General features: G+C 32.5%; 1 protein-coding gene across 1 annotated transcript in view; it reads left to right on the forward strand.

The window, feature by feature from the left end:
- The first annotated feature begins 2,953 nt into the window (after positions 1-2,953).
- Positions 2,954-17,275, forward strand: part of LOC133182617 (endoplasmic reticulum aminopeptidase 1-like) — a 27,856-nt gene continuing 13,534 nt past the window's right edge. The window contains exons 1-10 of the mRNA XM_061317464.1: positions 2,954-3,023; positions 8,560-9,184; positions 9,516-9,789; positions 13,729-13,849; positions 14,161-14,315; positions 14,708-14,821; positions 14,939-15,073; positions 15,442-15,573; positions 15,865-16,034; positions 16,663-16,751. Of these exons, the coding sequence (XP_061173448.1) occupies positions 2,987-3,023; positions 8,560-9,184; positions 9,516-9,789; positions 13,729-13,849; positions 14,161-14,315; positions 14,708-14,821; positions 14,939-15,073; positions 15,442-15,573; positions 15,865-16,034; positions 16,663-16,751 (1,852 nt within the window). The 5' untranslated portion in view covers positions 2,954-2,986. The remainder of the gene's footprint in view (positions 3,024-8,559; positions 9,185-9,515; positions 9,790-13,728; positions 13,850-14,160; positions 14,316-14,707; positions 14,822-14,938; positions 15,074-15,441; positions 15,574-15,864; positions 16,035-16,662; positions 16,752-17,275) is intronic.

Consider the following 17,275-nt stretch of genomic DNA (forward strand, 5'->3'; position numbering starts at 1 on the left):
ATAGTGAGACAAAAGAAATTTAAAGTTTTGGGTTCGGTATTATACATGTATTCTTGAATATCCTTGTATAATTAAACACAAAAAAGTAATAAATAAATAAATAAATACAAAACGAATCCATAATTATTTTTTACTAAAAAAGTAAATATTGCATACAGCAGTGTACTATATGAGTTATAAAAATAATAAATCTCGGTAGTTTCCCCCTAATTTTGATTTCGGTGTACTTTTGCTAGATAGAGATTAAATGTTTCATTTGAGTAAGTCTTTTGTCGATGTATGTGTCAGTATGTTTTTTAAATGGAGCTGTTTCAGATAAATCAGCATGATTTGTTGTTTAAATATTCAAGGCATATAGGATGCGTATCAAGAAGACACGGGCAGAAAGGTGTTGAAAATAAGGAACTGTGCCCCAGACGACATCTACACAATCTGAGGTAATCAAGTTTTCTTTTATTTTCATATTAATTAACTGACCTTTCCTTCTCGATGTCAAAAGTTATGGCAATATCAACATTATAGTTCCACAGTATAGTTCGGCACAGTGAGGAAAAAAATAGTGCTGAAAAACAGCCAAACAGTTTTGCTAAAACATAGATGAGAGTTCAATTGATATCCTTAATTAGTTATAGAAAGAGCTTTATATGACGGTGTACATCATCAACGAACGAATCGATAATAATGGCCCATGATGATACAATGCAGCACAAGTGGATGACTTTGCATGATATAATTGTATTAAATATTCTTAATAAACCAGCAGATACAAACCCCACTATCTATACAGATTACATCATTTATGGATGGTTTTGCTATATTCACAAATGATCGACAAGGCATCATTAATTATAATAAAAACGAAAAAAGTCCTTGTATGGTATAAATGATATATATGATATCAGTAACATTTTTTTTGTTTTCCAATCGAATGCAACAATATATCATTGGTGGATTTTGTATTCGGTTACTACAGGGACTTTAGCTGTCTTGACACAATAAAGACTTGTAGTTTGAGGCTTTAGACCTTACAACATGTCCTTTCTGTGATCCAGAACGGACACTTGAGTTTTTCAAATTAAGTTCCATGGATAATTTCCTTCCTTTAAAATTCCATTAACCTTTGTAACTTTTAAACTTTACACTCCTTTAGTTAGGGTTGAGATTAGAGAAATGTAAATACATGTATATGCGAAGTATAGTCATTTTCATTTTAAGAGGTCTCTTATTTTCTATGTGTGTAGCTAAGAGTTTTCTTGAAAGGGTGTTAAGAAAGTTCATTCCACGTTTTTTTCTTTCATTCTCAAGAAAATATACAGTGAGAAGATATTTAAAAATTTAAATTCATCTTCACAGGGTCCAATCTGGCTACTGATGCATGTAAGGTTTTAACTGTGTTTTGTTGAAACGAAAAGGGGACGGGAGGTATTGAAACAGATGATGTCTGTGCAGAAAAATCAGTCAGGGATGCAGGATATTTGTGAAATATTTTAAGCACACAGGGCAATTTATCCTTTCAAATACCTGTGCAAAATTTATCAAGTCAGTATAGAATTCTAATATGACAAACCCATTCTTTTGAAAAGTGGCTAAACTTTTATTTATTTTTTTTTTCAAAATGGTGAATCATATATAAAAAATGGCTCGGGGGGGGGGGGGGGGGTACAAGTTCTACACCCTCTCCTCTAGAACTGAAGCGAATACTCCCTTACATTCTTAAGTTTGTGAATGACACACTTAGGTCGTTATTGTTGTTTAGATGAAAAATTAGTTAATATTTTCTTTAAAATAATACATGCTATTACCAAACAGCGCCTAGTGATTTTGGTGTACCGATCGGGTTGAGTGAAATATACTTGAAAATTAGAGAGCACCTCAGAAAAAAGAATTGCACTCCCAAACATTATTTTTGCATAAATAATTTTAAAAATTTAGGAATTGGAAGAAATTAGACCCAAGTCAACAGGAAAATAAAAACCCTGAGATGCAAAAAACGTGAAGAGTATAACCCCCCTTCTAAACTTTTTTGTCTTTTTTTGGGGGGGGGGAGCTTGTTTTGCGCAAAAATTAGTCCAGATTTTCTGAGATGCAATGACCGACCGTGACCTGGCGACGACCCTGTGAATGTTACTAAATATAGAATATTAAAAAGGGGTATATAATACATGCTTTGTTTATTGCTATATTTGTTTTCGTCAGTGACAAAAAATGTGTCTAACCAAAAGAAGTAAAACTAGCCCGATGAAAGGTGTTTTATTGATGCAGAGAATGAAGATTAGGTGTAAAATTATACAGGTTTTGTTTTTGGGGCTGCAGCACTGAAATTCATTTCGGTAAAAGACGGATTATTTATACTTAATTCCTACTCTTACATAGCATAAATTAATTTCCCAGAAAATGATAAAAACTCCTCCGTCACACAAAATTAAGTTAAGATAAGGATAGATGATACACCCCCACCCTCCAAATAAGATAACAAACAAATTAAATGTATGTTTATGTATACTATGAATAAGTTTAGCCGCATTTCATTCAAGTTTCTAAATAATGACCTTTAAAGTGATAAAAAAAAATTAATTAGATTGATACATGTAAGGATGATGGCAAAAAGGAAGAAATTAGAACATCGTACAAATCTACAATTTCTTTAAAAATATTTGAGGGACATTTGATATATATCATATCATTATGCATCATTTACTTGACCAAATAATTCCAAATCTATAAATACCAATCTTTTGTTTATAGCATGTGTCCTTAAAGTGTCAGCAGAGACTCCTAACAATCACTAAATCATGAATGCAAGACAAAATATTTATGAAATTTGATTTATGAATCAGAGACCGAAAGAAGTCACGCTCGACTTGCCTAAAAACCAGTTAAATATTTGTAAACAGACCAACTTCCGGTCGAAGATGTAATACTAATAGTATTTTACCTAGGCGAATTCTTTGCTTTAGCTTTATAAGAAACAGAATTAAATCTTAAGATGGCAGAAGATATAGAGGACGTGTCATTCCTACCAGGTTCGACTGTATCTTTTATTACTGTAATGATATAATCAAACTCAAATTATAATAATGTATAAAACATGATAAACAACGTACCAGACAGTAATAACACAATAACCATTCAAATTAACAATAAAGTGTTCGTGAAGAGAGAAAAAAATGGTGAAGTATGTTGATAAAAGTTACTGCTTCACTTCATCATTGAAAAAGAGCACTTAAACGTGTGTAGAACCTTTTTACAGCCGCTGTTAAATGAAAATTGATCCATGTGACAGATGTATACAATGCTCAAGGGACAACCTTAGCTCTCGCTATCATAACTCTACAATATTGATTTTTTGACATCAAGATTATATCACAGGAAGATTTACAATAAATTATTATTTATGAAAATATTTAATGTCTCTGATGATTTCACATACACATTTTATAACAGGTCCAACACTATCTCTTCATTCGGCTATGTGCATTAATTAGCTACAGTGTATAAAGCTTTAATTGATAGCCTATTCAAAAATGCTTGATTAAGCCAGGGACCTTTATACAAGTATGTAGGTAAGGTCCCATCCGAAGTATGCCTTTTAATTAAAATAAAATGTTGCAACTAAATGACTACATGTACTTATATTTCTTCATTGTATATATACTAAGCATATACAAATCAAAGACAGATTTAACATTTGTGCTTTGGAGATGTGTTTTAATTGTTTGGGAAACTACACACCAATACTTTCTATTTCCACTATGGAAGAATTATACTTCTTAGTGCACTCTTTTGTGAAAAAGTCGGAAAATGTACAAATCTCACGGGATTTCTGGGACAAACGTAACATAAACATGTAAACAATATGTTGAATGTCGATGAACAAATCCTAAGAAAATGCTAATGAAATATTTCATTGTTGTGGACTTTATATACATCAAGAGCAGGAATGACAACGATATCAATTTATATCTATTGTTGATCGTATGTACGGTATCTATTTATCGTATGGTACATCTGAATACAATACAAATGCCTCGGAAATGTCATATTTTTATTAATGGATGATAAATTTAGGGTTCTTGCTCTCTTACATATGTCTTTTAGTTCTTCTATTCTTTAAATGGAATGACAAATACATTTAACACATAGGCGTCGGAAGCAAATTGAAAGTGGGGTGGCTAATTGAAAGTGGGGGGGGGGGGCTAAACCAACGGAAAAAGGTAAGCCCCAATTTTAAATGCCTATATTATGCCTATCTTTGAAAAAAAGTGGGAGGGGGGCTAAGCCCGACCTAGCCCCCCCGTTCCGACGCCTATGTAACATTTACAATGGATTGAGATTGGCATGTTTTGTAGTATGCGCAACGCCATGCTGTCCCAGTCAGACGACCAGACGTGCCTCTAATTTTGAAGAGTTCACTAATGGAAATAGAACATATTAAATGAATTTGTGTGCAGTGTATGATTACATCAAAGGGGCATCTTATCCACTCTGTTCTCTACCAGACATTTTATATGTGTAGTAGAGAATGGAGCGGATAAGATACCCCTAGCTGTGCTGCAACTTTCTTACATGCTGAAAAAATACACATGTAAGAAAAAAGTGTTTAAATAGTTAAATCAAGCCATTTTAAGTAGCTGAATTAAGCCATATGGTCAAATGAAGATATATGGCTTGTACTGGCTTATAATTTCTAGTTTTATTTGTTATGTCAATTAATCCCGTGTGTACAGTGTATTTCCCTAAAGATGGAGGAAAAATGGAAATAACTACCAAGAACAAAATCAAAATTCTTTTTCCCAATTCTCCTTGCCATTAATTTCATCAATTTTCTCCATAATTGATTATTAACAACAAAATGATTTTAACTGGGCAAAATACTATAATTAACAAAATAATGTAGACCTAAATTAAGGTTCAATCTTGTTCAAATTTTAAAACTCAAATCCATGTCAATATTATTATTTGAATGATGACAATTTTTGTTCAACAATTACTTGTACCTCATTGATTTAAATTTACATTAGCAATTTGTTACTTTTATATATAGGTCCCTGCTTTTATCAGCACTTTTTTTTCACTTGAATAGGTAGGCAACTTAAAGCATTTATGTGAAAATCATTGATCAGCTTGTGAGTACATGTGTGTTTACATGTGTGGATGCATCCTTTAAATCAATTAACTAACGGTTTTACTTTGAGTATATAATACATGCTGTTTTCTTAAATCTGCTGAATGTGACAGTCCATTTGTGAATTTGTACTTGGTTGGTAATTAAGGTATGATAATATTTTCTGAATCAAAGAATTTGAATTACTGGAAAGTCTTCAAAAGTACACCATAATGCCATTTAATTACCCATTTTCATTACAGGTTTTTTTTTTTTTGTTGCATTCATTTTAAGTGATTCGTTTTAACCAGTAACTGAAAAAATGATTGGGGGTTACCTACTAAATAAATAATGTGTAAATCTTTGCAAGCCAAGAGTTTTTCATCTGGTACTTCACCCTCCCCCACCCAACAAACAAAGCAGACCAAACACCCATGGCTTAGGCCAAAATAAAAAATACCTTTGTTTCCCCTAACGCGACCGACCCACTTATATCATGCCGACTGAAAAGTTTTTTAAATAAGATTACTCAAATATTTTTTTGTTTGTTTATCAACTTTATAAAACACAATTTCATCAAAATCCGTTTTTTATCAGAACGACGGCTTTTGTTTTACGCTCATTTGGTGCCCACAACATGTGGCCACAGAGGGTTAGTTCCTGTTATAAAACACGTATCGATTTTATTATATATCTTTAACTTATTAGAATCCTTCACTCTTGAAACATTTCGTGAATTAAATATACCACGACTAAGGAGTGTCAAGATGGTATTTACAAATGTGTCTTCTAAAATTAACGTACATAGTAAGCATGGCAAATCCTGCCTCATGAGCAGATCAGGGACCCACCTTATTTACGCATATCAATAAATTTCACTGCATTTCATTTGTTTCGATCTAATAAACATTTCATGTATGATCCTATTTTTACTATATAGGACCATAGGAGTTGTAATTATGTCTTTGTATAATTATTTCATCTTGATAAATATAATTCAGATGTCGTTTCTTCATTCCTGTTATTTATGGGGTTAAACTTCGTGACTATATCATTAGATATATGAAACTTTAATCATTTTAGATATGGTTTGGTTGAATTAAATATTGTTTATACATGTACACTCTTTCCAAATAGTGTTGAAATCTTTAAAATTGACTTAATGTACGGCTTCCTGAGACGTCAATTGTATTTTTCTTTAGTTAGGCCCTTGAAAAGATGTTGTTTCTTTGCTTTAAAATACCTTTAAAAATTGTTAGGCCTACAACATTTGAACACCTTCCTGGTGGAGGGCTCCTTATTTAGACTTTCACTCGGCACTTATGGCCATTGATCATTTAGCATCAGTAAGGGATCTTTTTCGTGCCAACATCACATGTATACTGTGACACTTGACCTACAGTACGTTTTTTACGGTCTCATTCGACTGACCAGTCTGCACACCCCATGTCGGGACCTGTGACTTGGAATAAGCTTCTGAATTACGTCGTGACTCCAAAACGAAACACTAATCACTGCGCCACGCGAGGCCCTTGACATTGTGCCTTTGTAAGTACTCGAAGATGATAGTAGGTTTGAAAAATATACTCGGATGTCCAATTGTTTAATATTTGCGAATCTTGTCTTTTTGTAAATATTCGGTTTCGATAAATTTACAAGTTCAAATGAATAATATTTGTGAACTAATCTACCATACATGTTGCTTCATTTGTATGATATAATGATTTAAAAATCGGTTTCTTTTGTTCTTTCTTGTTTATAAAGATATTATTTAATTTTTCAGAATGTATTTTCGAAACTGCTGTCGGAAAAAAATAATTTACCTACCTACCTACCTACCCAACTTGAGATTTTAAGGTTGGGTTAGGGGAAACAAAGATATTTTTAATGATGGCCTTACCAATGCAATTCATTAGTGATAAGTTATTAGTGATAAGTCACAGAGCATACTGTGACCTGCAGTATCTCTGATAGATCTTACTTGCTTCATTGTGTGAATGAGGCAATGTTTAAGATGTTTGAGGGAAAAGTCTATTATTTGTGACAGTATGATGAATGATTTATACAACATCACCAGTTTTTCTCACATAATATGGTTTGATTTTAGGCATCTTGAGCTGCAATTTTTGTGTCAGAAATTTTTGTTGCAAAATTTTAAAATACTACAATCGGTGTTTTGATGGAGATGTCTAGGCATTGGCCAGATTGCCACATGTAGGTTTAAAAAAATAAATAAAATATGTTGAAACCTAGTATAATGTTCCTAAAATTGTTAATAATCGTACAATATATATATGTTAGCAAAACATTTCCTGATAAAGTAATCAAAATATTCAAAAGTAATCCTGATTACTTTGGAAACAGTAATTGTAATTTAATCAATTATAATACAAATAAAAAGTAAATTAATTGTAATTATGAGATTTCAAAGTAATTGTAATTTAATCAGTTACTTTTCAAAGTAACTGACCACGTCTGTCATCTGCAGGTTGCAGAAATTAACACGGCAGTCACAAATCATATGTTTTAAACAATGAAAATGCAACATTTCAGTCTGAAGGAATGTAAATAATCATTACATTTTATCAATACCAGTATTGTAATTTTGTATTGAATAAAAACGTGCATGATTGTGTAAGATGTTAACTCAATCATGTTGATAGGAGAATTTTTTTTTTTTAAACGTAAATTGATTGTATTTCAACAGAACTTCTTTTTTTTTTAAAGCAGTTATCAATGTTTTGGATAGTTTATTCCATTACAGAAAAAATATCTGTCATATAGGTTAATATGAAATGCTGAGGGCAAGGTATGTTAATATATACCTCTCCTACTGAACAGCTGGCACTGTGTCTGTTATTATAGCATCTATCTTGATATATTAGTTATTTACAAGCACAAATGTCACATTTGAGTATAATTGCCATATTGACAATCAGTGTACTACACCTCAATTCAAATGTTATTATTTCCTTATATTTACATTTGCAAATGTTTTCTTTTATATAACACTATTATAAACAACGTGTATCTATATCCGTGTAAACACCGGTTCCTCACGTCTTAAACGTTTGGACGTAATTTCTCTGTGACGTCATAAAGGGTCGACGCGCAATGAATGGATCAAATACTTGCCGTTAAGTTTGAAAAATAAAACATTTCACGCGTTAAAGATTATAATCAGGAAAATATAAAATATGAATAAGTCATAAATGTAAATATAAGTAATAATGTATCATTTTTAAACATCTATCGAGATATAAATACGGGTTGGTACGAGATCAAATTTACCATAAAGCCCTTCGGGCTTTATGGAATTTGATCTCGTACCAACCCATATTTATATCCCGATAGATGTTTAAAAATGATACATTATTTCTTAATTAATGCAGAAATGTGTATTTAGACTACTGGAAGTAGTAATTTTTGGTACACTGTAAATGTTGTATTTCTAGGTGACTCCTTGAACAGGAAGTCCTTGTATGAGCCATCTATTCCCCAGCGATATCGACAACTGGTCTGTAGCCAAAGGAAGGCCATAGTCTTTGTAGTAATGATGGGAATTTTTATACTCATAATCGCACTAATTGCTGCATTTGCGAGATCTGGATCTAGGACCTGTGCTGATCAATCCACAGAATCAAAAACATCCACGTCTGTTCAGGTTGAAGATTACATTGCTACTAATGGGGAAAAATTTCCTTGGAGAGATGTACGACTTCCAACATCAGTTTCTCCATTGGAATATGATATCCATCTTCATCCAAATCTCACACAAAGAAAATTCTCAGGAAAAGTGACAATTAAGTGTAAAGTTGTAAAACCAACAGACTTTGTTGTGTTACATTCCAAAGATTTAACCATTTCCAAGATTTCGCTGACAGTTTTACCTGAGAGCATAGAGAAGAAAATATCAAAGAAGTTGGAGTATATTAAAAATGAACAGATATATTTAAAATTAGAGTCAAGCATTCCTGTTGGAAAAAACATTTTAATCACAGTGGATTTTGAGGCAAAGTTGGTAAAGAAATTATCTGGATTTTATCTGAGTTCATATGAAGATAGCAAAAAAGTTACAAGGTTTGAGTCAATTATTATTTTTAAAAAAGTACAAAAACAAGAAACAACAAAAAAAAAACCAATATTATATCTGCAAATGTATTAAAATCATATAGGGAACATTTTTTCAAGCACTTTTAAAGATTGTAAAAAGAGGAGTTCATAAAATAATTGAAACTGAGTGTAAAGTAGAATACTTGTATTTAACTGAGATTTGAACTGATGAAAAGAGCAATGCTGCAGCTAGGCAATGTATTAAATTTTAAGCTTTTGTACTTAGCATCAAAATCATGAAATTATCTGCATTAAAATGAAAGGTGTTGGAGTTAATGTGTTATTAATATGTTTCCAGGTATCTTGCTGTCACACAGTTTGAGGCCACTGCAGCCCGGGAAGCATTTCCATGTTTTGATGAGCCAGCCATGAAAGCAAAGTTTTCTATGTCTATTGTGAGAGATAAAGACTTCATTTCACTGTTTAACATGCCCCTGGTATCTTCTAAACCCACCAATGACAACCTAATGTTGGACCAATTCCAACAGACTGTTAAGATGAGCACATACTTGGTGGCATTCATCGTGTGTGACTTTGCTTCCATTACAAATAAAACCAGGGCAGGGACTGATGTAAGTACATGTATATACAGTCAAACTTCGCTATCTCTAACTCATTGGGTCTGAGAAAAAATTTCGAGATATCCGATGATTCGAGACATCAAAGGTAAAAGTCTTAAAGAATAAGTGGATTTCGGCATATCCTTGGGTTTTAGAGATATTAGTGTTTGAGATATCGAAGTTCAACTGGATGTTGTAGAAATGAATTGAAGGAAATACAGGCAGAGTGAAAATTGTCCTGAAGAACAGTAAAATAAGGAATTATTAACTGAAAAATAATGAATTAGTGATACATGAATATAACATGGTAATTTTGGTTATCATGAGGGGTTTACATAAAATTACTATAATCTTGGGTTTTTTTTGTATATTTGATTGGCTTTATTATATGGTTAACCAAATCATGATGCTTTGTTGTGTCATGTTTATGAAAAAAGTAAGTTAAAGTAAGTGCACCTCAGAATATTATGTGTAGAATTTCAATTATACTTTTGTTGATGCGGTTGTTTTACTCAATTTTTTCTTTGATATATCTTTTGTTCTCTTTTAAAAACTGTGAATATAGATCCCAAGTTGTTTTTTTTTTATAACCATGCAAGCTTTTGATGTGTAGTGTATGATTGGAGTTCTATTATAAAACAATTATTGTTTCCATTATGACATTTTACCTTAGAATTAATTTATCATAATGCCAAGTCAAGTTTGTCCAAACCAGGGGGTCGTAACATAAAGCTTGCTAAGTTTTTGACTTAAGTAGAGTCATAAGTATGTTTTAGGTGCAGTCTTAAGACCTGCCTAAGTACTACTTAAGTATGTCTTTAACCGTAACATAAAACGGGCTTAGGTAGGTCTTAGCTAAGTCAAACTAACATGTATGTTCAAAATATTTGTTATGCATCATCCTAGTTTTTCAATTTATTTATATAATTATATATATATATATATATATATGTTTGTAAAAATGATTTAGTTCATTTTTAATCACATATATATTAAAGCTGACGTCCTTACCTATCGGTTTTAGCTAGGATAGATTAGATTTCGTATTTGATTAAAAGTTAATTCTGTTTAAATTATTCAAAAAACAATGTATTTGAAAACAAATATTGCACGGTCATAGAATGGCACTAGTGGTTCATTGTAAATGAGTGAATATTGTATATCACTCGAGACTGCGATGTTTTCAGTTTACCGTTTGTTGTCATTCTTTCGTTTGACAAATGTTCACTTGTTTTCAAATTGTCATTCTCGCAGACATGGCACGATAACCGAATGTCTATGTACTTGAAATTGAAACTCTAATAAAAAAAGTGCAAAACAATAGGGACATTTTGAATTTTTTCCTCCCATATCAGCAAGCAGAGACTGCAGACGTTTTATTATATACTGTCTGAATCCTCGCTTGTTGCGTTCTACATTCAATCTAATTTACAGAAAATCTTTGTTTTCTAGTCATCATCCTTTAATTCACCGACAATTTTTAAAATCATTTCGTTTCATTTTTTCACAGTGAACAAACAAATCCATGATTACTGTATACAATTTACTTATAATGATTAGTGTTTATAACCTAAGTCCAATTAATATTTCAAACGTATCCCAAAAATAATATTTTGCATTTACATGTACATGTATATGTCATTTAGAGAGTGATATCGGAATCAGTGATGAATCCCCCCCCCCTCCGATGAAAAACTAAAATTCTTATACCAGTATATTAAATATAGAAATATATTCTTTAATGCATAATATAAATAGAGGAATGTTTTAACATAGAAATTCAACCTTAAATAGTTCTAAATATATGTTTAAGAAAGTTAAGATATACTTATTATAAGTCACCTCTACTGGCCGCCTAAGTTTTGCTAAGATTGTCAAATCTTAGCATGTTTCTAGTTACGGTCTTAAGTTTAAGACTGTACTTAATCATGGTCTTAGACTTAAGTATACCCTTTATGTTACGACCCCCAGAACTCTTTAAACTTGTATCCCATTTAGTAATATTTGAGATGTGATAGTATCATTCTGTAGGTAAGGTAGTGTTTCATGTACAATAGTGACCCCCCCCCCCCAAATAAAACTGGCAAGACTTGCAGTTGACCTTTGACATTAGAGCCAAATTTTGCAAGTACAGTGCTCCCCAGCCCCTTTATTTTATGTTTTAAAGAAGGCTTTTTTGACATTTATGTGTACATCTAAACTCATTTAGTATGAACACGGATACAGCAAATTTATTGATAAAGCGAAGTTTTTTTTTAATCCCTGACAAAATTCTTAACTATTCCTTGTAAAATATACGGATATGATGAACTGAGATATAGCGAATTTACAGATATAGGGAGCTTATTTTGTGTCCCCTAGAGGTTAAAAATAAAAAAAACTTCACATATTTCATAACAAATTTTCAAATGTCTCAATTTTTAAAATACATGTACATGTACTGAACTAGCTGATATTATTTTGGTAGATATTTACCTTTGAAATTCAATTGATGTGAAAACTTTAGAACTCAAGGAAACTTTTCTATTTAATTCTTCCCAAAATTCATTTTTTACTCATACTTGAAAAAAATCTATATTGTGAGTTCGCTCTATATACTTTACCGAATATGTTATGCGGAAATAATGAATTACAGATACAGCAAAATAAATTTGCAGGTCCCCAGGACTTAGCTGTAACCATGTTTAACTGTATCACAAATGTGCAAACTTTTATGTATTAATGGATTAACTAGTATTAATTGTAACGGGGACCGTTACAGATGTTCCCCAAACGCTCCCCAACACCCTCTTGGTGTCTTATTTCCTGTAAGCTTCATTAAATAAGGCAATGAAGTATATTGATCGTTTTTTGCATTTCACGCGCGCGCACGTGCATGCATGTGCAGGATGACCATGTCATCTCATCTATACTATTAATGCATCTTTATATTCTCAGTATCAAAACATTTCGTCAAAAAATAAATAAGTTCCGGCTATATCAAGTATATTGGTCATCTTAGCATTGCATGCATGCGCACCTGCATGCATGTTCCTAATGACCATGCCATTTTGTCTACACTTATAATTTGTCTGTTTATTCTTAGTATCAAAGCTTTTCATAAAAAAATATAAAAGTTATGGCTATATTAAGTATATTGGTCATTTAACACATTGCACGCGCGCGCATGTGCATTCATGAGCATGATGTCCACATCATCTTGTCTACACTTTTAATATATCTGTATATTCTTAATATAAAAACTTTTCATAAAAAAATATAAAAATTACGGCTATATTAAGTATATTGGTCATTTAACACATTGCACGCGCGCACGTGCATGCATATGCATGCATGCATGTGCATGATGACCATGTCATCTTGTCTACACTTTTAATATATATAAATATTTTGAGTATCAAAGCATTTCATCAAAAAGTATAAAAGTTACGAATATATCAAGTATATTTGTCATTTTACGCTTTGCGCGTGCGCACACGTGCATGCATGTGCATGTTGACCATGTCATCTTGTTTACACTTTTAATATATCCTTATATTTTGAGTATCAAAGCATTTCATCAAAATATATAAAAGTTACAGCTATATCAAGTATATTAGTCATTTTACGCATTGCACGCGCACGCACGTGCATGCACGTGCGCGCAAAATGACCTTGATTCCGCAAATCTACATAACATGCCTATTAACCCTAAAAAGGTTTTACCTCAATCGGATGAGTAGTTGACGAGATCACTCGCGGACAAAAAAGTACCCAGGAAGAAGAAGAAGAAGAAAAATAATAATAATAATAAGAAACAGAGTAAAAACAATATGTTCCCCAACTTCGTTTGGGGAACATAACTATGGATCAATTTCTATGTATATATGTGTATATATGAATTTATTACCGGTATCCATCAGACTTGCAGACATTTTAATGAGACTGACTGATTTTGCTGTCTACATACAGGTGACAGTGTATGCTCCTCGAGACCAGATAGATGAGGCTCAATATGCCTTACATGTAGCAGTCAATGTGTTGGAATGCTATAATAAACTATTTGACATTCCATACCCTTTGCCAAAACAAGGTACACTCAGTCTGGTTCATTTTAAAGTGACTCAAAATCTTAAATTAAAATTTTTGTACTATAACTGATTTTATTTGATTTTAAATATTCAGTCTGAAAAAGTTTTTAATCTATTCTATATTCTCCTCAAAATATGTATGTATACATGTATGTTAAAAGTAGGTAGATGATTGGGAAGTCTTTCCTAACATGAAATTGATATCTTAATGTTAAAATAATAAAAATTGGCATAATGTGCATAAATTCTTTTTTATATTACTTGTAGGTCGAAATCCTGTTGCTTTAATGCTAAAATATTCCTCATTTTGTAGATTTAGTAGCCATTCCTGATTTCTCTTCTGGTGCTATGGAGAACTGGGGACTGATAACATACAGAATGACAGCAGTGCTGTACGATCCTAAACACTCCTCAACTCGAGACAAGGAGTGGGTTGCCATAGTGGTGGCTCATGAACTCGCTCATCAGGTGATCACTGAAATCTTTCTTTAAAAATGCCATTTAATTCCATGTGTATACACCAATACTGTGACAGAATAATGTATAAGAAGAAAAGTACACTTCACTAAACTGGAATTTTTTGTGTGGTTAAGACAATTTTCTCACAGGAAATGGAGATTAATAAAATTCAGGCAAATAAAGTATACACTGTAGGGCCTAATTGCTGAAGATGAATTTTTTATACAGGAAATGATAGTGTTTTCAGAATTAGAGTTATTGCCCTTAGAAGAGACTAATATATTTTTTCCATTCATTAGTGCATGTATTTACAAACAAAAGAAAATTACACAGCTATAGCCACTGCTATATTATATTGTAAGTGACCTTGTGTGTAATATCTAACCTTGAACTTTTGACAGTGGTTTGGAAACTTGGTGACAATGGAATGGTGGGATGACTTGTGGCTCAATGAAGGATTTGCGACATTTGTAGAATTCCTGGGAACAGAATCACTGAATGAATCCTGGGCAATGGTGAGATGCTTGAAATCTGAATTCTTCATTCAAATAATTTTTTTTTATAGATTATTAATTAGAAGTGTGGATTTGATATGAGAGGAAGGTTTCAGTACAAATCTGAATCTGTTTCAGGAGAATCAGTTTTTTGAGCTGACACTGACCCCGGCTTTGAAGCGGGATAGTTTGAAGAGCTCCCACCCTATAGCCACACCTGTTCATAATCCGGACCAGATTAATGACTTGTTTGACTCCATTTCATATTTTAAGGTACAAGTAGTTATCACTGATTAAAAACAAGCCTTTATGCAGTAGAACTTGTTTGTAGCCATAGACACAAAGCTTGCTTGAGCTTACATGTGTGTTTAATGCTGAAAAAAATTAAAGTTGTTATCTGTTCTGTAGAACACATTGATATAAAACCAAATTAATGATTTCTTTTTGGACAGCATAATATGTATGAAACTTGAAATCTTTACAAAGCTTCTCTCTTATTTAAATCTAATTCAATTTGGACTCCAAGTCAAAGTGCATTAGAAAAGCATTAAAAAATATTAGTTTGAAACTAAATATCATCATATTAACTTTACTAGAAGCTGAATATTACATATTATCATCATATCCTTGTTCTCTTCTAGGGAGCTTCTGTTATTCGAATGTTGAGAAGCTTTCTTGGAAATACTGATTTCAACAGTGGTATTAGCAATTACCTGAAGAAGTATAAATATAGTAATGCAGTGACTAATGACTTGTGGCAGGCCCTGTCAGAGGTTAATATATTTATGTTTAGTGTGTGATGGAAGTTCTCAGAATAGTCTGAATTGGTTGAATTTGTTTAAAAAATGACTTTGATGTCAGATTCAGCCAAGTTACTGGTGTAACTACTTTTATGAATAAAAAACATATTTCCCCTTCACATTTTTATTCATTTAACAATATGGAAGGAAAGTGTTTTAATTATAAATATTATTTGTTAGATTTGTGTATATTTTTCTTTACATTATTATGTCACAGTATTTATGTGGGATTCTCAAAATGTTTTAAATATTTTCATGAATTAGGCTTCAAAGCAGAAAATAGATGTTACATCAGTGATGAACACATGGACAAAGCAGATGGGATACCCTGTTGTGACGTTGAGTCAACAGGGGTCAAAGGTCAGCATCAGTCAGAGTCGTTATCTCAGCTTCCACAACTCCACCATCAAGGAAGAATTTCAGTCACCGTTCAGGTTGTAGCTTGTTGACAGCTTCAGTTTCATTACATTTTACTGTCTTCTTACTTGTTGAAAAGAAACTACCATAAGTATAAAATGATTGGATAAGGGTAAGGAACCCAATTTTGAAGCTGACACACGACCTATCTGTATATCAATTTTATTTTCAGCAAAGAAAAAAGTTGACCATTAAACATTCATTGAATGGGTTCAAGGGCAACGTGCATTTTGTCGGACCCAAGAACCAAACTGTTTGCTTGAGGCTGTTAGGCCAAAGGAAAACCGTTTGGTTTAAAAGGTTGACAAAATGTATTTTGCCCGAAAACATAGTCAATAAAAGTTTTGCTATACCTTTTTCTTTTTGACATATCTTGTGCTGGCTTCCATGTTTAGGATAATTGATGTATTTATTGTTTATTTGCACTGTGGATTTATCTGATTTATGTATGTATAGACACAATATGATGAACAACCTCAAAATTCTTCAGTGTTGTTAGTCTTTTGGTGAACGATTTTCAGTTCCTGCACTTAGTCCACTTCTATATTATGGACATGCAAAAAATGACAATTGCAATTGAAGAGTCGTTGATATATTATATATTTGCTTTCACATTGATTGCATTTTGTACGATTTTTTTTTCAGCTACAATTGGCATGTGCCTTTTATATATGGTGTGATGGATAATAATGGAAATTTTGCCAAGAACAAAATATGGCTCCACATGACATCAGGTTTTATTTTTAGCTCTTCTGAGCCAAAGGCTCAAAGAGCTAATGCTATGGCCATTTGTGCGGTGTGCGGTGTGCGTAAACTTTTTAGAATATGGGCCATAACTCAAGAACCCCTTGGCCAATTATTGTCAAATTTGTCACAGGGTATCCTTGGCCCAAGGGCTCCCTTTTCTACTAAAACTGGGGTTGTGACCCTTTAACAAGGGGAGATAATTAGGATAATAGAAAAAAAAGTACTGGTTGCTAAAAAATCTTCTTCTCAAGAACCACTGGGCAGATTATCACCAAACTTACACAAAAGGATGAGGATATGTTGTAGATTAAAATTTGCACGGGGATTTACCCTGGGGCAAAGGGCGTGGTCTCAAGGTCACTTCAAAGTTGACCAAAAATTACATTTTATTAAAATGTTGATATTTTGCTTACTATAAGGACTAGGATCATCAAATCTTGTCAGTTGGTGCATCTAAGGACCTCATATCATGTTGACTCAAAAGTAGGTCACGGTGACCTACTTTTTAAAT

The sequence above is a fragment of the Saccostrea echinata genome, unplaced genomic scaffold, assembly GCF_033153115.1.
Source record: "Saccostrea echinata isolate AGI-Se365-2 ecotype Australia unplaced genomic scaffold, CSIRO_AGI_Sech_v1 ptg000009l, whole genome shotgun sequence".
Classification (NCBI taxonomy): Eukaryota; Metazoa; Mollusca; class Bivalvia; order Ostreida; family Ostreidae; genus Saccostrea; species Saccostrea echinata.